This window comes from Pseudonaja textilis, chromosome 4, assembly GCF_049901715.1.
Source record: "Pseudonaja textilis isolate UNSWEBS1 chromosome 4, rPseTex1.2, whole genome shotgun sequence".
NCBI lineage: Eukaryota > Metazoa > Chordata > Lepidosauria > Squamata > Elapidae > Pseudonaja > Pseudonaja textilis.
The window spans coordinates 56,946,556-56,970,533 of NC_141993.1; the positions used below are offsets into that span (position 1 = coordinate 56,946,556).

The 23,978-nt window shown below is 34.3% G+C and overlaps 1 protein-coding gene across 8 annotated transcripts in view; it reads right to left on the bottom strand.

The window, feature by feature from the left end:
• The window catches only part of FARP2 (FERM, ARH/RhoGEF and pleckstrin domain protein 2), a 65,218-nt gene extending 44,841 nt beyond the window's left edge, over nt 1-20,377 (bottom strand). For 6 of the 8 annotated variants that reach the window (XM_026701456.2, XM_087933134.1, XM_087933132.1 and 3 more), the window contains exons 1-3: nt 20,237-20,377; nt 12,998-13,230; nt 553-657 (exon numbers count right to left, since the gene is read on the bottom strand). In XM_026701456.2, the coding sequence (XP_026557241.1) occupies nt 553-657; nt 12,998-13,201 (309 nt within the window). In that variant the 5' untranslated portion in view covers nt 13,202-13,230; nt 20,237-20,377. Of the gene's footprint in view, nt 1-552; nt 658-12,997; nt 13,231-19,752; nt 19,851-20,041; nt 20,091-20,236 lie in introns of those variants that run through there. The other 2 variants (XM_087933131.1, XM_087933130.1) reach the window with 2 other exon arrangements.
• Nucleotides 20,378-23,978: the final 3,601 nt, after the last annotated feature.

Genomic DNA, 23,978 nt, shown 5'->3' on the forward strand with positions numbered 1-23,978 from the left:
AAATCTGGTAAATAAAAACATATTAACATACATTTCAGAAATATAGTGAAAAAGATGGGATGAGGAATTGCAACATATTCTAATTAAAGGAGAACACTCTTGGAATAAATCTCAGGAAAAATCTGTCCATATGAATAGTTTGGAGTTTGATCCAATTAGCAACAACATACTGAATGTTATATTGTTTACTTGTAAAACTGAATCTATTAGTTCATTCCATGAAGCAAAACTTTACATGCTTGCTTATTGTGTTATGTGAACCAAGATCTTGATTATCTCAAAACAAGTTGAAGAAATAAATGAAATACAAAACAACACAACGGCTATATTTTTGTAGATATGTACTCATGGACTTCTTGGTGAGTTTATATGCCTGTTGAGGATTTGTGGAATTTACATAGACTTTTGGTCATTGCACAACATTTCTGATTTGTTAGAAGGTAATCAATAATTACATTAATGAAAAACTTTTGCTTACATTTTCCTTTCATACTTTTTAAAGTCAACAAACAAAATTAAAGAATGAAAACAATATAAAGAGGTGCTACATACCCAATATGATTGCAAGTTTTGGAACTCAATTCCAAAATAGTCAGATTCAACCAAATTCAGACGATCAAATATCTCTGTCAGTAGTTTCTGGCCACAACATTTTGGCTGGAAAAATACAAATTTATGATTAATTTTTATAACCAAGGTGTATTAAAGGTTGAAAAAATCCAACGTTAATTTCAAATGTTTGTATTAAAAAAATCAAAGTTTTAAACTATTCAAATCAAGAAAAATATTGCTCTATGTGTATACAGCAATACAATGTGTAAGTTTTTTTTTATACTATTATAATTTTCATGTGGCATAAATTCCAACAAAATTCTAAAGCACTTTATTTTCTTTCCATTTCTGGTTTGAAAAAATCATCTAATACAAAAATAACCAAAGCTACTTTAAATTAAACTTTAGGTTTTAAGTTAGACTGGAAGGAAATTAAGATTATAGAACAATGATACATAGAAGCATGAACTTTCTTATAATCTGACAGCAGCTAGATGATATTGAGGTATAACAGCATCTATTTGCCATTGTTCATAAAGGGAGAGGGACTTGTACTGATGTTGAACTGGATCTTGGAATATTCTAATAGCATTCAAGACAAGAAATTAACAATTAAAAACAACTGTCTCTGAGCAGTTAATAAACTTATAGGTAAACATAAAACAAAATTTATCAACTCAGTTATCATTAGCAAAAAATGCCCAAATGAGAAGTTATCCCCCAGGATTGTCACATTTGTCTGATTGTCTTCACAACTGCATTTGGCAGTTTCCAAAAATATTACAGTGCATGCTTGATTTACAGCAGTTTATTTAGTGACTGTTCAAAGTTACAACGGCATTGAAAAGAGTGACTTATGACCATTTTTCACACGACCTTTGTAGATCCTTATGGTCACGGGATCAAAATTCAGTTGCTTGGCAACTCATATTAATGATGGTAATAGTGTCCTAAACTCATGTGATCATTTTTCCTACCTTCTGACAAACAAAGTCAATTGGAAAGTCAAGTTCACTTAACAGCTGTGTTACTGTGTTGACAACTGCAATAATTCACTTAACAATTGTGCCAAGATAAGTCATAAAATGGGGCAAAACTCATTTAACAAATGACTTGTTTAGCAACAGAAATTCTAGGCTCAATTGTGGTCGTAAGTCAAGGATTATCTGTATTAAAAGCTGCCAGAAATCTTGCATCTTTTAAAAATTCCCACACTTCAAAATGTCTGATAGATTTCTCCCTATTTAGAGTAAAATTAAGTGACAAAATTTCAGCTCTGCCCACAAAAGCAAAACATGGCAGCTAATACGATTAACACAAACTACTCCATCTTTAGTGAGTAAATTAGGAATTAAGCTCACAACCTAGCACTGCAAAACTGATTTTAGAAAGAACTCAAAAACATATAACATGTGTTAACATGTTTTATTTTTATCATTTTGTATCCATTTTATTGTTGTAAGTTGCTTACAGTAGCCCTACGTCGAGATAGACAGCAAATAAATTTAACAAATAAATAAGTAACAAATAATATAAAACCAAGAAAGTTCTGACATATGTTCACAGCTCCTGGAATGAGGAAGTCTTACTACCATACACATTGTTATCAGCTGAAACTTCTTGAACTATCTTCAAGAGCTTTTCCGAAGAAATTCTCTGATCATTAATCACTTTATCCAGGGTAACCCCATGACACTAAATTATAGTTGTACAGGCAGTCCTCAACTTGCAACCACAATTGAGCCCAAAATGTCCACTGCTAAGCATGCAGTTGAGTGACCTTTGTCCAATTTTATGAACTTTTAAGCCACAGATTAGTTAATCACTGTAGCTGTTAAATTAGTAATAGGATTGTTAAGTGAGAACTTTGCTTATTAGAAGGTCACAAAAGGTGATGACATGACCCTGGGACCCCGCAGCAGCCATCATAAATACATGCCAATCGCCAAGCATCCAAATTTTGATCACATGACTATGGCATGATGTTACAGTTGTCGTAAGAGTGAAGACAGTCATAAGTCACTTTTTTCAGTGTTGTTGTAACTTCGAACGGTCACAAATGAATAGTAATGAATTGAGGACTACCTGTAAATTATAAGTGTTACTAATAAAAATCCCTTGATTATGATATTAACTCTATAGTATTTATATATTATTCATTTGGAAACATCCTGTAGTGAGGTCGTCCTCAGATTCTAAATATATGGAATTTATTAGTGCATTCAGGCACTCATCCAAACTCCATCTCAATATCATTTGAATTAGAACTAGAGAAAAAAGAGAATTATATATCGTGTACAAATTAATAATATCATAAAACAAAAATTGCAAATGTCCACTATTAAAAAGTATGGAAAAAATAATGAAAATCTGTGGGAATCTAAACAGTATGCAGCGGAAATTACAGGGTCCTAGTTTTTGGAACAAACTATAAGGCCTTCAATTCAAAAAGCTACCTAGGAAGAATCAATGAGCTATCCATCAATCTTCCCTCATCTTTGAATCACAAATGAAATAGATTTTTCAAATCAATCACTTCCAAGATAAGGTGATTCAGCATTTTATGAATAAATATGATGGGTAAGTTATATATTTATGTGCTTCCCCAATAAGTAGAAATATTTATTTCTATTTGCTCCAGTAAAGTAATTTTACAGAACTCCCTGTATTATAAAATACAGTTGGTAACTCTTCCATTTGACACATTCAACAAAAGAAACTCCTGGCTCTTGAACTTAACTAAAAGTGTAGCTGTATTGAAAAATCCATCTAGGCATGGCAGAAGCAAAGTCAGTTCTGGGATTTTCCTGCAAAAACCCATATAGGTAATTACCCTTTTCCTCTCCGGGCCACCCACAGTTCATAGTTCACCCATTAAGTTCAGTTCTTTTGCTTTGGAAAAAGCTGCCTGCTTTGTTCAAAATATTCTTTATTGCTTGGCCTTGTTAGATAATGTCTCTCTGACAACAGACGGTTCACCTGCATTCCACAGACTTCTTCCACCCTTCTGAATTCACCACCTTCCTTCATCACTGTTTGTCAAAGCTGCAAGTGAAAGCAGGTACAGGCAACTACCGGTATGGAGTCGAGTCAGGTTGACACTATTACCATAATGTTCAAGATTTATGCATGGAACTAAAAATTTTAAAGAGCTTCCTACAACATTTATTTGTACAATTTAGAAGCAGACTCAACTTCATAAAGATTTTGGATGCTGTAGTACATTAAAACTAGAAGAAAGAAAGCAAGCAAAAAAAGCAAGCAAGCAAGCAAGAAGCCATTACTTTTACACACACACACACACACACACCATCATTTTTACATATACCCACCCACCCACCCTGTGTGTGTGTGTGTGTGTGTGTGTGTGTGTGTGTGTGTGTGAAGACCAGACTATCAATAAGACATTGACCATAGAACTATAGCTATTAGGAATCACAGCTTTCCCATAGCCAACAGGATGACCACTGCTGCAATTATTTGTTTTCAATCTTTCAAGAATAGGTCCAATTTCTTAAAAATAAAATGGATCCTCAAAACTCTTATATTTATGAAGCAAATAATTAATTCCAAATTAGCCATGAATTTTTGCTTGAGTTTTTTGTTGCGTATTGTGCTTTTGAGTCAGTATTGACCCCTGGGAACGACATGGACATGTCCATGCAGTTTTCTTGGCAACATTTTCAGAAATAATTTGTCAGTGCCTTCTTCCTAGGGCTGAGAAATATGACTGGCCCACTCAGCTGACTTCATGCCTAAGGTAGGACTAATATTTACAGTCTCTCAATTTTTAGCCCAGTGTCTTTAACCACTACACCAAGCTAGCCAGACCTTCATTATGTTTTAACACGCTCCAAAAGTGATAACATTTTCTTCTAGCAATTTCAACTAGGCCCTCAAGTTATTTACTATAGTTTTCATTATTTTTTCATTTTATCTGTCAAGATACAATCAATTCATGCAATGGATTTATACCTGTTTAGAATTATGGAATGTATTTTATACTCTCATACTTATACTCTCAGCTAAAATTTTATGCGTTTTCAAGATACATATCGTAAACTATGCGAGACTATAGTTGCAATCTTGACAACAATCCTGAAAATCCATAAGAGTCTTTAAAGTTGCAATAGAAATTTCCCATTTGAAAAGAAGATTTGTAGCTCAGAGTTGAACTTGATGGTCTCTCAACTTGGTTGATTTCTTGCAGACATTTCATTACTTTCATTTCATCATCAGTCTTAGTCCATTCAATGATGCACCAAGTATCCCAGAATTTCCTATTGTGAATTATTTTTCAATCTTTTATTGCTGAGGACAGCTTAGATTTACAACATTGTTATAGTGCTTTATATAATAATCCTGCAACTTTAATTTTAACAAAGAAAATAATAACTTGAAGAACTAAATCTATTTTGAACTTCATGTTGCCCAGAAAAACTAGTTTTCAAGAGTAGATCATATTTTACCTACTTACCTTATTTTTTAATTGGAAGCAGCAACATTAGGGCTTTGTAAACCCTCAGATCTGATTCTGAAGCACCATGTTCACTTAAAAGTCTGATACGACCTCTTTAAGAGCTTGTTGTCTAAACATGCATGTTCATGCAGAAAATATTTCTGTATACATGTATACTCAGAAGATGTGAAGAGGTCCTCAAAGTAGCCAGGGAACCCTTGAAAAGTTGTGGTGCTTTGACAGTTCAAACAATGTTTCAAAGGGATGCATTCAATTAGTCTTGCATTACGTATGCAAATGGTTTTACACAGCATTAGTATTTACCATTAGTTAATTTTAAGGATTAAGGATTACAAAATGGATTGTAACCAAAGTACAGAATATTCCTATGATCTACACACAAAAGGACCCCATTTTTGGCTAACAAAAGATTTTAGATTCAGCCAATACTATAAATTAGCTAAATTAAACTTGATTTAAGCCATTGCCTATTTGACTGTGTCATGTTGCTCCGATTTACCAAACTAAAGATGTCTATAGCTCAATTTCTTTGTGTTAACTATACACAATAGTTCCTACTAAAATCTACCAAACTTCTCCCAATAACTTATTTCTACATTATCTCTCCTATATGACTTGTTTTAGTGTCCTTTTATTTCAACTGGCATAATTCTGAAGTAACTTTCTTCCCTTATTTTGAGACCTCTAAGGTAAGCAAATGGCAATCTCTTTTATACCACAAATCCATCTATAATGAGAAGACTTTGAAAGAAATAGTTCCACAAATTAACAGAAAAACATTTGAAGGAATAACATGATGATTTACAGTAATCAACATTTAACTTAACATTTCTCTTTTTTAACATGCAAATCTTCATCTTTCCAATCACATTTTGTGTTCTGGAATATAATTTAAATATATCTATGATTGCCAATTCTTACTTCTTTAATACAAGAGGTATATACTTTAATGTTCACAAATAAGAAATCCATCTGACTGTGTTGCATTATATAATTCAATTCTGAAGTTATGGGGGCTAACATTTCTCCTTTTAGTTATGGGAAATTACACTGTTTTATCAAATTCCACAATTTGGCCAGGGTCTAAAATAAGTGAGCAACACATTTCATTAACCAAGCAAAAACACAAGGAAAATCTTTGTCTCAAAACACTCTTCTCCTAATGCTGCATGAACCCTATATCTGAATTAAGTACTATACTGGTAGTTCTTTTTACAACCTCAGTTATGGTCATAGATCAAAGACTACCAGTATTAGAATTAGAATTCTTTTATTGGCCAAGTGTGATTGGACACACAAGGAATTTGTTTTGGTGCAAATGCTCTCAGTATACATAAAAGAAAAGATACATTCGTCAAGAGTCAAGAATCATAAAGTACAACACTTAATAATAGTCATAGGGTACAATAAGCAATCAAATCATACTAGGAAACAGTCAATATAAATCGTAAGGATACAAGTGACAGAGTTAAAGTCATATAGACATAAGTGGGAGGGGATGGGTGATAAGGAGTGATGAGAAAATAAATAGTAATAGTAGTGCAGACTTTATAAATAGTTGGACAGTGTTGAGAGAATTATTTGTTTAGCAGAGTGATGGTGTTCGGGGGAAAACTGTTCTTGTATATAGGAACTTGAGAACTGTTACATAGAATAATGATATGATCTGGGGTTCAGCTATATAACACAAAAATAAACAGAATCTGAAAGATATGCAAATTCTTGAGTGAATATGATACCATTTTAGATCTCAGCCTAACACACACACTCAGAGAAGTCAAAATACTGTCGATAAATTATAGATATTCTAATTTGGCCTCATAGGAAGAATAATACTGTAGATCTAATATATACATGGTACAACCATTTGTTTAGAGACCATCTGAAGTTATAATTGTATTAAAAAAAGTGACTTATCACAATTTTTCATATTTACGACCATTGCAGCATCCCCATGGTCACAGGATCAAATTTGGATGCTTGGCAACTGGCATGTATTTATGATGGTTGAAGTGTCTTGGGGTCATATGATCATCTTTTGCAACCTTCTAACAATCAAAGTCAATGGGGAATCTAGATTCATTTAATAAACATGTCACTAACTTAACTTCAGGGATTCACTTAACGACTGTGGTAATAAAGGTTGTTAAATGGGGCAAAAGTAATCTAACTGCCTTGCTTAGCAACAGCAATTTTGGCCTCAATTGTGGTCATAAGTCGAGGACTACCTGTAATGCTATCTACTCCATTATCTACATTACAAATTATTCTGAAAAACTGAAGATACACATTTTTATTTTCGTGTCCTTACAAAGAAAAATCAAGTAAATCAGTTCTAATCACCTTTCTTATGTAGATTAGTCTTGGGGTATAATGTCATTTCTGTACTTTTCCATTGAGCTACTTAAAGATCGCAATAGTGATCACAGATTTATACATTACTTGCTTATGATTATTTCCCTTATTCCCCAAAATTACAGTAAAACATTTATGCAGTTTAATACTCTCCACAAATACTTTAGAACCCACTTCCCTCTAATAATCTTTCCAAAATTATGATGTTCTCTTTTTAAAAGAAAGCATTATCCTTAAAGAAAAAAAATATTTTAACTGTTCACCGCAGTAATATTAACACACAAATATAAGGACAAGAATTGGCAAGCTGGGAAATAAAGAATCCAGTTTTGTATACACAAACTGTAAGTCATCCATTACAAAAAGGTTAAGAAAGAGAAGTTCAAGACTTAAACCACTGGTCATAAATATATGTAGCATCACATTTTAAGCTGTTATTCATCTTACTAAAGATTATTTTACTAAAGTTGTTCATACAGGTAGTCCTCATTTAGCAACTGCCTTGGACAACAACCATTAACTGTTAAAATACAGTAGCAAAAAAATAATTTTGTGAACAATATCAGCATTTACAACGTTTACAGCATTTGTTACATGTTTACAATTATTGTCAATCAGTTTGTATCTTTCTGTTCCTGATTTTGTTTTTGCCTGATACACTCCCCTTTACAGTGTGCAGACATTATCTAAACAAGCTACTCTTCCTGAGCTCCTTTCTCTACATCACAAAGCATCCATAAAAAGTGCTAACTGGGAGTTAACAAGCTCAGTTCTGTGACCTTAATTAGTTAATTAGAACCCTCCAGCCTGCCTGATACTGACAAAATCATGCTAGGCAAAGAGCAAGTGCTAGCACATTTCTATCTGTGTTCCTCATTGTATGCCTGCTTATTCTCTTGTAATCCCTTCCTCTACAATGAATGTAAATGCAAACATTAATTCTCTTCTTGCTAATTATCCCAGCACTGGCAAGAACATTCCATAGGATGGGGAAATGGAAGAAAAGGACTAGGAATTTTTTAACCAGCTTCCTTATGAGTCATTTTTCCCTGCCATTTTAGCTCACCTGGCTGTCTGGAGTTGTATCCTTCCTTAAGCAAAGGAAAGCTGAAATAAAATAATAAGCAGTGTCGTGGCTGTGTGATTTTCACTAGCAACCATTTTGTTTAATGACCAATTTGCTGTCCCAATTACAAGTGCTGAATGAGGATCACCTGTACAATATGTCTAACAGTGTCTATTTAAGTTGAATCCTTCAATTCCCCTGAGATTTCTAAGAGACAGGGTTATTGCAAGAACCTTCATGACAAAAGGCAAATTTATTTGTATAGGCCACTGAAAGAAGGCCAAGTCATGATGAAGGGCTACTTGCAGGTGAATGAAAATTGTATTCATGGTATTAGGATAAACTGCAGGGTTTAGATAATAAGAACAGAAGTTAGAAATATGGAGACACAAGAAGGATAAATGTTGAAATGGAGATTTGTTAAACTAGATAAGTTAAATATTATTGTTATTATAGTATTAATGTTATTGTGATGAATACCATTTTAAACACTTTGATTATGATTGCCTAAAAACAATTGTACCCAGACAACACAGTTTGTTTGAAATTGAATTTTTATATGTTATACAAATAAAATAAATAAAACATGAAAAAAGGAAAAACTGCAGGGGCTTGTCCATGTATTACTGGGAGTCAAGACTGATTTGAAGGCACAAAACCCCTTTCTCACTAGAGGAAAAAAACAATATGGAGATTTAGTTCAATTTAGTACTTTAGGAAGGTAAACAAAAATAACTTAATGCAGTTTTTAAAAATTCTTCAAGTTCTTCACTGTTGTACTAAGATCTTTCATTTCCAGAGAACCTAGAATGACTTGGATAAATTAGGACAAGTACAACAGCAACAACTGAAGAGGTACTTACAGGTAAAATGCCACTAACTGATTCAAAAATAATTGTATTGTCACTCTCCCCAAACTTTTTAGCAAAAATGGCCAATATATGCCCTTCAAATTTGGACGCTTCAATTCTCAGTAGAATTAGAGAATCAGTATCACTAAAATTAGTGTTACTTATCAAGAACAAACATCCTGCTTCTTCAATGATGCATTCTTTGAACCCCAATTCCTGTTTGAGTTCAGTAGTACTGAATGAGAGGTAAAACTGTTGTTCTCAAAAACTTCTTCAAAGGAAAGTCAGGCCATTAACAAAATAACAGGTTTTACCATATTTCAGACCAAATAACAGGGACAACACAAAACCTAAACTGCTTTTGCAGAAACAGTCTGTAATATCCTCAGCCATGAATTACTAACTCTTTTTTGAGGGCAGATAAAAATAAGCTTCAGGCAGTTTATTTGCCAAATTTAGAATATTCAGAGTCATGACAAACATCTGGCAACAATTCTTTCTGGAATTTAGTCTTTTTTTCTGACTGGCAACAAGATGCAGACTATGCTAAGCAGTATTCAATCTATTGGAAGAATAATGTCTAATAAGATTTGAAAACATTAATCCAGCCACACCTCGCATTTCTAAAGCTGTTCACACTTTCCCGCTGTATAGAAGATGTTTCAAAATAAATTTTATTTTATGAATATCCAAAAATAGAATCAAAATATAAATGTATCTGTTAGAAAAAAGAACAAGATAGTTAGCTTCCATCTACCTTTTCTTTCTTTGCCACATTGAAAACACTGGGTGCTTGCCAAATGTTCTCCCAGAAGCTGCTACAAGTAATATGAAGAGATTGTTATTCTGTTTATTTATTTATTTATCATATGGTACGTGTTAGCCAGGGATCACCGAGGTGGCTGCCTGCCTCTGTGAAAGAATTTTTTGGGTGGTGGTGTTATCTTTACCTTCAGGACGCCTGAATGCCAATAGGCATTCGGGGGGGGGGGGAGGCTCCTTTCTTGTCCCTACATGGTTTGTTCACTCACAGGAATCAAACCACCGAGCCGCCGACCTCAGCGGTGCGCAGGCCCAGTCTTTTACCACATGAACCACTGCAGCCCTGTAACTTGCTACTATAACTGACTCACAAGAAATGCCAGTTTTTCTCCTCAGTTTTTCAATAACAAAACTAATTTCTGCTAGACATTGTTTCAACTGTGTATCAATTATATATCTTTTATATCTTCCTAGATAATTGAAAGTTTAATTTTTCTGTAAAATTCACAAAAAATCACAACTAGTGCAAAAACATTCAGATATATTATTCAGTATAGTGCAACAAAAAGATGTTCAAATATTCAAAAGGGGTTCTTAACTTTCATTCTCAAAATGTGATAAATTGAACCATATGCAGACTTCAAATATATACTGATTGACAGACAAACATTTAGGATTATTAAACTCCATAAAAATGACCTGAATCCAGCAAAGTTCCACAGCTATTGATCAAACAAGTTGGGCAGCAACATTTTTTTCTTTCACACAGTACAAGGTCTAACACAATATTTTGTAGAATTGAAAGTCTCTCTGGAATAATGTGAGAATTTGTGCTACAGTTTGGAAAGTAACAAGGAATTATAAGTAATAGTATCTCACTCTTCTCTTATACTCCTTGACTTATGACAATAGAGCCCAAAATTTGTTGCTAAGCGAGGCATTTGTTAAGTGAGTTTTGTCCCATTTTACGACTTTTTTTTGCCACAATTGTTAAGGGAATTACTGCAGTCCTTAAGTTAGTTAACAGAATTGTTAAATGAATGTGGCTTCGCTATTTGCCTTCACTTGTCAGAGGGTTGCAAAAGGTGATCACATGGTCTCAGGACACTGCAATTGTCATAAATATGGGTCAGTTGCCAAGTGTCTGAATTTGGATGACATGACCATGAGGATGCTGCAATGGGTGTAAATATGAAAAATGGTCACTCACTTTTTCAGCAGCATAACTTTGACCAGTCACTAAATGAACGGTTATAAGTCAAGGACTACCTGTGATTTTATCTACAAACAATAAGTATTTTAAAATATTCTGGCAATTATGAGAGAAAACGATTGCCAAGAAAAATAGCTATACTGTCCCCAAACTTATGAAAATATAGGAATTTTCCATGCCCTTTGTATAACTGGAAAATGTGTTCTACAATTGATGCATAATGTTTGTGCACAAAACATTATTATCCAAAGACAGTTGGCTTTAGGAATACGATTTGTTTTTATGATAATCAAAGAAAAAAATGGTGATACATATCTTATTGAGTTGGGAAGAACAGTATACTTCATACAAATTGTATGGGGTTAGACTAAGATGACCTTCAAGATCTTCCAGCCCTAAGATTCTATGAAATTGCCACTCTAGAGACAAGCAAGCAATGCTTTCTCTGACAATACTAAAAATGTAGAAAACTGATCTATATTGACTACTGGCACTGTTCTTTAGCATTATAGCCAATGAAACAGCCTAAACAACACATTTGACAATTATTGAAATACATTTCGGAAGCTTCTAATAAGTCATTCACTAAAGATGAAACCAGTGCTTTTATGGTTATGGAAACCTTCATTAGACTTTGTTCTATTTTTGAGAACTTTATATTAATAGTATAGTACTTTTTATGATAATGGAACTAACTGTATCCCTTATTCATAATGGATATTGGTTTAGATTTTTGAAAAAAATCCAAAAATCAGAAAATTGCCACAAAGTACCTAATATCAGTACATCCATGACAACTCTGAATAGGGGAGCAAGGAGAAAATTAACTAGTTCAGCTAAACAGCTTCTTGCCTGGTTGTACTTAAGGAATATAATATTCTATATAATACTAGCTTAATACCTGTGCTTTGCTATGAAACTATGTGGGTGGGCTTAGTTTTGGGGGAGTAAAATAAGGGGGGGAAACAATTCTGTCCCTGCCTACCAGCATCCATCAGTATTCATCTGGCTAGCATCCTGTCAGAGTGTGAGAGAGTTCAGGGCTGTTTGGAAACTGAAACAGTATTTGCTGTGTGAGCAAGAAGACGACAGGAAGGAGCCTGGGCGTGGCTTAGCTCAACTGTTCTGTACTAAAGCTTCTTGGTGCTGTGAAACTAAAACTGAAACTCCTCTGTGTTTTGCATTTGGAAAAGATTTTTCAGGTGGGAAGGGGGAGTAGAACTCCTTAGCATCAGAGCATGTTAATAATAATATACAAAATACTAATGCTCTGATGGTCATTTTGAAAAATCCTTTCTTAGCGAGCACCTAGAAGCCAAGAGGAACATACGTGCCAAATTTCAAGTTTGTAGGCTTTACGGTTCTGGAGATTTTGTGATGATGCGCGACTGGTATTTCGTTTTTATACAGTATATATAGATTTCACTGCAAGTGGAGCATGTTACCTCCTTTTAAAAAATTAAATACAACTCCATCTTTTTTATTCCAAGTTCTACAAAATTACATAGGATACTTTGCCTCATAAAATTTAGAGAACTCTCCCCAAGACATGTATACACATATATACATCTTAAACAAAGCATTCCTTCCAATTTAATTCCAATGTTAAATGGCTTTTAAATACATACGCCATTCAAACAACAAATTCTCACTCAAATGAATCAATTTTCCAAAGACCAAGTTAAACATTTGGACAGAACACCTTGTTGAAATCTTACCTCAATATCAAGTACTTCCTGGGTGTTATCCAAAAGCTTGACTTTGATTTGTATTGATCTTTCATATGTTCTAGGAGATGATGAGACCATGGCAGAAGAAATATTCTGTCCTGGTTCCAGAGTACTCACTCCAGAATTTTTCTGCACTCCCAAACGAGATCCTGGAGTTTGCAATACTCTGTAAGTGCCTTCTATTTCTCCCATTTTTCACATCAGGCAATACTCCAAATAACCTAAAGTGAAACGCAAAAATTAAATAAGCAAAATACTGCTTTTTCCAGTCTTGGAAAAGTTTGTAAAATAATGAAATAATTAAGAGATCCTATGGTAAGAATAACCAATCTTTAAGGGCTAGCTGTCACATGGAGGGGGTGTATGATGAAGGATTGCTAGTGTGCAAAAAAATGAAACCAGATGGGTAGGGCTATGTTATATATACGAACTTGCCCAGGATTTTTCTGGTTTTTCTTCTAAGCTTTTAAGGTGTGGATTTTTTTCTGGGCTTTTAAAACTACTTTTGTACTGCTTTAAGGACTTTAAAACTAATTTTAAGGCTATTTGTAAGGCTTTTAAGGCTACTTTCAAGCTTCTAAGGCTAATTTTTTTTTTTTACTATTTTAAGGCTTTAAAAGCAACTTTTGCTTTATAATACAGTTGTGTATATTACTAATTCAAAATGATAGGAAGCTAAATTTTAGCTTTGAAGTAGAACAGCTTTCTGGAAGAAATAAACAAGTTAAAATTTAAATTCACAAACCACCAGTTCTGTAATTTTCTTGTACATTCAGTAGCCAAATCAATGAATATTGTTTAATCATACCTGTGCATCATTCATCTAGTTGAAAGTTTGTAACAATATACTGTAACTACATCTGAGATACTACAATGAAATGCCATTCACATTCAGGATACAGCATGTTCACTTCAAGTTATGTACTCAGTCCTCAGGCATATTCATATAGACCGGATAGCAAATACAATGTCTTGAATTGGTAATACTGAATCAAAGATTGGAATAAAAAATTTCATTTCCAAATTAGATGAAGCATATTTTCAAACATGGATTGGATGGCCAATAAATATTGTTAAATATAAATAAATGTACTATTGGAGTCTTTTACACATTGTTGCAAGAAGATATATTAAGAGCAAAATATGACAACTAACCCAAAAGTACTATTTCAATTTCAAAGAAAGGTAAACTCAGGTATATTTTGGTTCAGAGGATATGTAGTTCATACCAGTAAAGTTTTATTCTCACACACACATGTACACATGCAGTTTCCTGCCTTTATAGGATTCTTAATATTGCAATTATATGCATATTTACATGACTTACAAATAATGCCTTAATATCCAATTGCATAAAACTTTGGTATTACTGAAAAATAATTGCTCCTAAAAAAGTTGTTTTACAAGTCTTAAAAACGAATACAGTATGTAAATTTATGTTCCTGTCTTTAGCAATAGCCATTATATAGTAAGGAAATTGGGTTTTTTTTAAATCAAAATCACCACTAATATTTTACTTCAATTAAATAATTCAGCTCAATCAAAATAGTACAAGCACAGGCAATAATCTCATAACCTTTCCATTTATAGCCCACTGAATATCTGAACCTTTGCCCATAGTTGTCTGTGGCATTAAAAAAAGGGAAAGGAATCTTGGCAGCCTCGCTGGATAAAATAAGTCATTGTGGAGCTTTCCCCAGTCTGGGCAATACATCCTTCAAATGTATTGGCAATGCTCATCCTTAGCCAATGGCTCCATATGAGTTTGCAGAGTCCACTCTGTCCATAGAACGTACAATGAATATCAATCATTAATTTAAAATCTCTTTTTAAAAAGGCTATTATTTTAATTACTAATATCTTAATTTTTATGTTAGTGCCATGATGTGCAAAATTACCATTTATATTTTAGGCTTGAAGTCTACATTCAGTTTCCAGGAAAGATATTGTAATGCACTACTAAAGCAAAGCTACTTGAGCACATTTATCAGTCAATGCAAGGTACCAGTTTTGACCTTTAAAGCCTTACATGGCATGGAACCAGTTTATCTGAGAGGCTGTCTCTTCAAGATTACATCTACCCATCCAATCAGGTTCAACAGGAGAAGCGTACTGCAAGTCTTGTCTACAAAATATTTTCATCTGACAGGACCTCGGAAGGGAGTCTTTCCTGCCATGACACCTACCCTTTAGAACCTAATCTCCTCGGAGGTAAAATTAGTCCCAACCCTCATGACCTTCTGGAAAACAAGTTTTTTCCAGCAAGACTGGGAATCCTCTGGTATCCATGCTGGCTGTATTATACTATATATACTGTGATCTCTTCTTTGTCATGGTCTTGTTTTATCCATGATTGTTGTTTTAATTATTTTTAATTAGTTTTGTAGTATCTTTTAAAATAGATGTTATTTGTATCTGAAGTTTTTTGAAGTTTGACTTGAGGCTCATGATTTAAATAGGGTGATCGCTGGAATCCTGACACACTGCCCAGAATCACTTTGTGAGAGATGGACAGAATCACTTTGTGAGAGATGGACAGCCAGATAAATTTGACAGATAAATAAAGGAATAAATGAATTTGCTAAAGTGAAGTCTGAGCTTTCTCATTAAAATAAAAGGTTATCCTTTTAAAGAACACCAAACAGCTAATTGTTCATCCATACTATCCTGAATGATACCAATTGTTTACTGACATTAAACATTAATATCTAATTATATTGGTAAAGTTCTTACTTTTTATTGCCTTTTTAACAGAAGATGGGATAAATTTATTTTTGAAATAAATTTCTCCCATCTTCTATTAAAAAGGCAATAAAAAGCAAGAACTTTGCTTTGAATGAATCCTAGTAGTCAAGAGATGTGCTTTGTGGAACAATCCAATTCTGGTTCTAAAAAATAATATGTTTAGAAAACAAAAAAAGAACTTGGATCTTCATTCAATCTATGTGTGCTATTATACAACTAGAACCCTACTAATGGGCCAATATCAACAAAATTAATATGCCATCTAAGGGATCAATCAAGGTCAAGAAATGTTGAAGAATAACACACATACCCCTCCATTCCACTGGGTAAAGGCTAAAACTAGCTGGGATCCAGCAATGGCCAATCTAGACAGAATCATTATATAAACACTCAGCAAATGTTTCTGACTCTCAACTTGAAGAAAAACAGGGTGAAGTCCATTGATTTACAAAGGCAGGAGGAAAAGGCTAAGATTTAAACCCCAGAACAAACATACAGGCCTGATAGATTGGTCTATGTATGTGACATTTTTTGCTGCAATAAACCAGCCTTTTCAGCCATAATGAAATTTTGAAATTTCTACTACAAACAACTTTCTTAATACATGGTTTAGTCTTTGAAGAGTTTTTTACTTGGCTTGTGAAGTCTGACCCACAATAGCATCATCCTTCCACTATGCCTTTTTGCTTCAATGGTTTTAACACCAATCAAGACATGCTTTTGTTTCTTCTGCCTAATAATTCAACAATTGCAGTCTCCCAACCCCACCAACTTGACACTTAGCCAAGCATTCTGCTTGGACAATACCATCTATTGAGATAACCAAACAAAAGTGACTCAAAGGTGCTTTTTCAAAAGACAACTTGACTTTGTTTTTCCTAGGAAAAACAAAGTCCAGTTGTCTTTTGAAAAAGCACCTTTGAGACAACCATGACCTCCTATGACTGAGGATCTTCACAGACAAACAGAAACAAGAACCTCAAATCTCTGTTTACCTCTTGCCCAACTTTTCCAGAGAAAAAGTTCATTATAACAGAAAGCCATCTCATCAGTGGAAAACTTCTAAAGGCAAGAGATACATTTCTGGTTTTCCCAGATAAACTTACAGCTATATCCTACTTCAAAAGGCCAAGCCTTTTGGAGGTGTAAGAAACACTGCTAGGATACAGTTAAAAGTTTTTCAAGGACCACAATGCAAAGGTATGTTACAGCAGCAAAATTCCCCTCAAAGAAGGATAGGGAAGAGGATCCGCAATGATGAGGTCATTCTATTTTGAGAACTTTTATTATTTTGTGGCCTGAATCCAGGCTACTTTGCTGCCCAGCTATTTTTTAGACAAGTCCAGTGAGACTCTTGGGAAAGGTAACCTTCTATTTGAACCTTCCCTTGTGTCTCCAAGGAAGATTTGTGTCCCCAAAATGGAGCCTTTCCCTTCTCTCAACCAAAGGGAACATAATCTTGCCTCTTTTTTTTTTTTTTTGGAAAAAAACTGATTAATAGTAGAGAAAAACTTTCAACAAGAATACATCTTTTCAACTTCTATGCAGTAATTTTGTTCTGTTCCTCTTCCAATTCTGCCTTCTCAAGCAAACCCTGCTCTTCTTAATGATTTTATGTAGACAAAAAATTGAAATACTAATCAGCACAGCTAAGAGTTATTTGGAGGCTTTATTTAGATTTTTTTAAAATTATTGCCATACTTTATCTGTTTGTTGATCACAAATACTTTTTAGTTGGAAGAGATTGTTATATATGTATTATCTAGATTCAATTAATCAAAATGGTTTTTGACAATTGCTTAAAAATCTTATTCATAATACTTATATGGAAATAGACAAATAAATCCACTATACAATATTGAGTTTTATTTTAAATGGTAGTTTGAATTTTAATTTAAATGGTAGTTTAGGAAACTAATTGTAATGAAGACACTTTCTATCACTTTTACTAGCCACCAGTGTTACAAAACATTCTGCATGCAATAGTTTAAAAGATGAAGTCATATACATGCACCTTCTAGTACACTGCAAGTCCTGGAAGAAAAATATGATTAAAGATGCCAGGGCAATAAAATGCATTTATGTAAGAAATTAAGGGGGTCTAATTCAATTGTATTTATGTTTATTAGACGTAGGTTTCACTCAATAAGGTTCTGAGCAGTATGCAATTAAAATACTAAATACAATACACAACTAAAAACAGTAATGAATAAAAGATGAAAGGCTGTAACTAGCCAAACTTAAAAGTACTTTCAGGTGAAAGAGTTTTCATTTAACTTGTAGAGTTAATTCTTATCCAGAGTTCCACAGCTATGCATTATTAAAACATTGCTGTATTCTTGTAAAAAATATGCATTGGGTATTTCTCCTGGTCTCAATGTATAGGATGAGAAATATGGATATGAAAGTAGGCATTATTTCCATTTAGTCAGAATGGAATTAGTTTATGATGAATTTAAGAAAGTCAAGGTTAGTACTTTGACTGGATCCAAAATAAAGAAGTACAAACAATATTTTATGACAAATAATATAGGGCTCATCGAGGACCTGATACAATATGTGTTTTCGGGGGAAATGAAGGTAACATTCTGGGAACAGCAATCTTACTTGAACAAAGGTGAATACACTAGTGGAGTATCCATAATCTGTAAATCTGCTTCAGGAAAAACAATATATGTAATAGCACTCAATTATTTCTTAGTATGTAATATTGTAACAATCTTTGTGTCTTATCTCATCTGAATGACCCGTCAAACTTGGTCATGTGATGTACCAGAATTGGAAACAAAACTATCATTCATGTAAGTTTTACGGTTGTATAATGGTCCAGATTTAATTATAAAAAGTTGGCTTCAGAGTGCCAATCTAATGCCCATCTTCAACTTGTTAAAATAGCTACAGTTTTTTTTTTCCAGAATCACACAGTAGTTACAGAGGGCAGTCCTATGATTGCAAGAAAAGATGCAGTAACTTGAAAGAGTTGCAGGCAGATGCTATTTTTGTGCTCCTATACTCTCCAAAGAACCTTTTCTGAATTACTTCAAAGGCAGTGCACAGTCCTATTGAAGTTTTTAACGTTTTGCTGTATTATTTTGTTAAACAATGCTTAGAAACCACAGAGAAATTAAGGGATGAAACAGAATATAATTTAATACCAACATGTATGAAAAAAAAACCTCTTGTAAATTTAGAAAAAGGAATGATCATTGATTTCAAATAAAAGGCAATAAATATTTTATGCAAATTTACAATTAGAGTAACTATAAAAATCCAATATTTGAAATCAAACAACACATTTGTTTCATTCTAAGAGAATTGTAATATACAAACACACACACATACGGTATACTAAAGGTAAGGCCCCACAGGCCAATGTTAATATCTTTTACTATCTTTTTTAGAGGAAATGTTATTGTACTAAAAAATGTATAAAGCTCATGTATTAAAAAAGTAAGGAAATGTTTAGATGAAAATGACAACCACTTCATACATTTAATTTAAATTTAAAAGTTCCTACTGTAATTTAGCTATAGGTGGCACCTAACCAGTTTCTAAAATATTCTCTTTGCAGCAAAATTGTAAATCATCATGTGGGCCTTACAGTAAATAAATACATTTTGAGAAAACACAAATGAATATAATCAAGTTTCTTGTAATAGCTAAAGCAAATTAGAAAAGATAGTTAGATGAAGAAATGTTCAGGAACAATGGTTTGTACTTATAATTACAACATTTAAATGTACAGGAAAGACTTCCACAAGCTTTTTAGAAGAAAAACAAAGTAGACTGTTTAACATCTTGGAAAAACTGACTTGCATTAAGTCCGCATTCAAAACCAAAATGATAATGACATGAGTCAGCTTTTAAAACGCAATTTGTGAAGAATGATCATTATGTTATTACAAAGATATTTAAACACACAGCTGATTTCAGCAACTAGCATGGAATCAGGACAAAGATAACCTAACTCTATAATGAAAAACAGTTTTAAGACAAACCTCTCTACAAAGTTTCAAGTTGTGGGGCATACTTGGAAGCAACCACCAAGATTTAACACAGCCATCAAACCTTGGCTGCAAAGATTTAGTGGACGCACAGATTGTGGCAACCACTGGTTCCAGGGCAGAAGTCACAGGAATCCCATATGATACCCATCTGGTATGGGTAACGCTGCTGCTTGCCCCGCCCTGTCAAAGGAAGTGGCAGGGGCCAAAGCAACGACCATAGCTTTATATTTTCCAGGAAAAGATTGCTAATCCACCCCCACGTTCGACCTCGCGCCCCCACCTCATCATAGATCCTCGGGCCACGGATCCTAGGAACAGGCAGGGTTGACAATAGCGAAGGGGCTTCATCTAAAAAGGCCCCCTTTCAACACGGCTCTGAAAAAGTGAGCCCCCCCACCCCAGCACAGAGCTCTGTTGCTGGCATCACTCCTTCACCACTGTGCTCGTTCCGCCCTTTTCTCGATCGCGCCCTCACCTTAAACCGCCGCCAAGAAGGACGCCGATGGCTGCCACTCGGTCACTCCTTCGCCCGCTCGCGCCTTCCCACCTTCGCCCCTTCCCCGCTTCAGAAGACCAGCGCCATCATTGCCACCCCTTTTGCCCGATACCTGTTTCTATTGGCTGCCACAGACTTCCCGGGGTGGGGCTTCGCTTCCCCCCACACACACCCGGGCTCTAACAGCCCAGTCAGCAACCTCGGAGGAGGGCGGAGTCTCCCTGGAGTAGCACGCGGGCGTGTTCTCTCGGTTATGGGAGCAGCTCGGAAAAATGCGTGGCGACAAGAAACTACGGGCGTTATCCCTAGTGGCATTCGGGACCTTGCAGGGTTGGGTGCGGCATGTATTATTCGTGAAGAATATGTGAATAGAAGGCGGAAGATAGGTTTTCTCAAATTAACAAGCATGGCACCTTGCGAAGTGTGATGTTTTCGACTGCTTCTATTATACTGATATAATGTGAGAAAAACATAAGTATACCATTGCGTTATTCCTTTTCAAAATCCCCCACTCGTCCCAACCAATGCAAGGGGAAAGTAGTTGTCATAGCTACTTACCTCAGAGATGGGCTTAGCATGGGGCCACTAAAACAAATGAGAAACTCTGCTTTTCAAAGTTTTGGCTGTGCTGAACTAGAGCTAATAACATCTACAGCTAGGTGGCCAAATGTGATGAAAAATGGAAATCATAGATCAGCTGTATTTAATATATGGTAACAGTCAAACACAATATGACTGCAGGTGTTCATGCAGTTCTTAAGCTGCTTCTACCTTGTGGTTTTATTTTTCTGGCCTTTTGCTTTTCTAGTGAACCCCAACTGATGCCAAGTTTGTGCTCTAAAGAGCCAAAGCGGGGGAATAAAGGAGGAAGGAGGCAATGCTTCCAACCAATCTAAGAAAAAAAAATTGTAATTCTCTTGTTTAAAAATTTAGGTGGAATTTTAGAAAACCTTTATTCCAGAAAATAAAGTTTTTAAAAGCACTAAAATTAAGGCATTACTGAGCACATTTTCATTCAGTATTTATAGCATGGAACACTATAACAATCCAATTTCATTTTAATTCTGTGATGTTGGCTTTGTCTCATTTCCTAGAATATGATTTTCATGTCCTTACCATGCTGTTTTTCTGTACCATAAAATACTTCCCAGCAAGAAAACACAGAAAACATCACGGACAATGCACCCTTATGCTGGCAGCTTTCTTATTACAGCAAAGATTAGATTCATAAGAAACTCACAAGAACTGGAATGGACTTTGGAAATCAAATCATCTAACACAATCCAGCTCTATGATCACTCAATACAAGATCTACAATGTCAGATGCTACTAAATATCCCTGGTAGATAGCCAAGACTTTGCTTAATTACTTCTATCCAAAAGGGTACAACTATCTTTTTGAACAGTTTCTTACATTATTGCATATCTCTTAAGAATTAGTAATTTTTTGCCCCTAAAATTTTCTCAAAATTTGCTTCCCTGTAATTTTACCCAATGATGCTGATGTTGCCACATGAAGCAATACGAGAAAAACCTGCTCAATCTTTTGCATATTATCCTTTCAGGTGTTGCTGAAGATTGCTATTATTTATTTCCTTCACCTTTTCTTCCTTGGGCAAATATATTCAGTTGTTTCAACTTTTTTCATTAGGCTTGGTTTCCAGCCTCCCTGTACTCCAAATGATATAATACAAAACCAGAATGGGATGGTTATGACACAATACTTCCGTTAATGCTTTTCTAGCAGTGAAAACTCACTTTTGCATAATATTTGGCTTGTTCTGCTGTTCTCAGGTCTTTCCCATTACTGACCTGTGTGTTACGTTTTCTTTCGACCTAACTGCAAGATAGTACATTTAAGATACAAATACAACCTAATAATAATAGCTATTCTACTTTGTTTTCCATTAGAAATAATAGTTTTGTTCATTATTTCAAATTAAAAATATTTTTTTAAATGTATAAATCACAGTATCTATGCTTCTCCTTCCTGTAATAAATCTTGTTATAAATAATCCTGTGCTCAATTGTTTATATCTGGGGACATAACACTATATCTCATTGATTGCAAATGTAACCTGCTTTCTAATACTGAAGACTGCAATTCTTAAAGAAGTGCATTATATAACTTGAGAGAAATGCAGATGACCTTCTTCTACATGCCAGAAAGATGATATTTGGATAGCTGTTTCTTCAAAAAGACATCTTCCAATAGCCTCAATAAGTAGATAGTTTTATAATGGGAAGATGGCCTCCAAGGCATTCAGGAGTAAGCAATTTAGGGTTTTAAAGATCAATGCCAACACCTTATTCCTGGTAAGCAAATGGCAACTAGTGCACAATCTTATCCAAAAGTAATAGTTTGCCAGGTACTCTGCCTGGTTTTAAATTTTTAGCAACTACAGAAAGTATTTTAATGCAGTGGAGGGTACATAAGTATTGGTGAAAGAGGGAGGGATACTGCAAATAAAATGAAGCGAATTATATAATATTAGACTTGTTTTGAAAAAATATCATTAGCATCCAATCCAAGCCATGCAGTTATAATTCTAGCAAAAATACAAGAATTGTTGGATTTAAAGTTTAAACCAGAAAATATGCATAGTTGCTATATACATATTTTAAATATATTGGCAATTTCAAAATAATTTCTATTACTAGAAGTATATATGATCATACAACATTAATTTACAGTTTAATGATGGACATTTCATTTTCATTGTTGAATATTCAATAAAAAATTAATCTTATTTAACCCATGGTGCTGAGGTATTCTTACCACTGGCAATCTATATGGTTGGTCCTTCCAGATGGTATCTATTTGAAATGCTTAAAGAAATCAGATTTGATTTCCTAATAAAAACACAATAAGAATATCAATGTTGTGATGGGCCAGCTCAAAAGTTCTATTCCTACTTGAATGTTTATGAAAGAAGGTCATGACTATAAAACAGTCTATTTAAAGGATTTTTAAAAAATTAGGACAAGAAAATTGCCAAGTAACAGATTTTAAAGCAATTGGGAAAAAAATCTGCCAGCATAATGATGTTCTACCCAATTACAGCCCCCATCACTGCAATAATTGAGTACACATACCTTAATTCATCCTTCACCACCTTAGTTATACTTTCTTTCCATTCTTTCAGTATTATAGTCTACTTAACAAACCTCGGTCTTAATATAGGTAGTCCTCAACTTATGACAATTGAATTCAAAATTTGTTGCTAAGCAAGGTAGTTGTACATTGTCTCATTTTATGACCTTTCTTGTCAGTTGTTAAGTGAATCACTATAGTTGTTAAGTTAGTAACATGTTAAGTGAATCTTGTTCCCCATTGACTTTGCTTCTCAGAAGGTTGCAGAAAGTGATCATGTCACCCAGGGTCACTGCAACTATCATAAATAAGTTAATTGCCAAGTGCCTGAATTTTGAACATGTGACCATGGAAATACTGCAATGGTCATAAGTGTGAAAATTGATGATAAGTCATTTTTTCAGTGCTGTTGCAACTTCAAGTGATCACTAAATGAACTGTTGTTAAATCCAAAGTATGATAATTTTAGTCTGGTCGTTTTACCTCCACTGTGGATTGATTTGTTTGATGATGATTTTTTTTTTTTAAAAAATGGCTCTTCATGGTAGTTTCAGCAGTTTAATAGTAGATTTCAGAAGCAACGGTATTCTTTCTGTTTCCTCAAAATCTAATTTTCATACAGTGTCA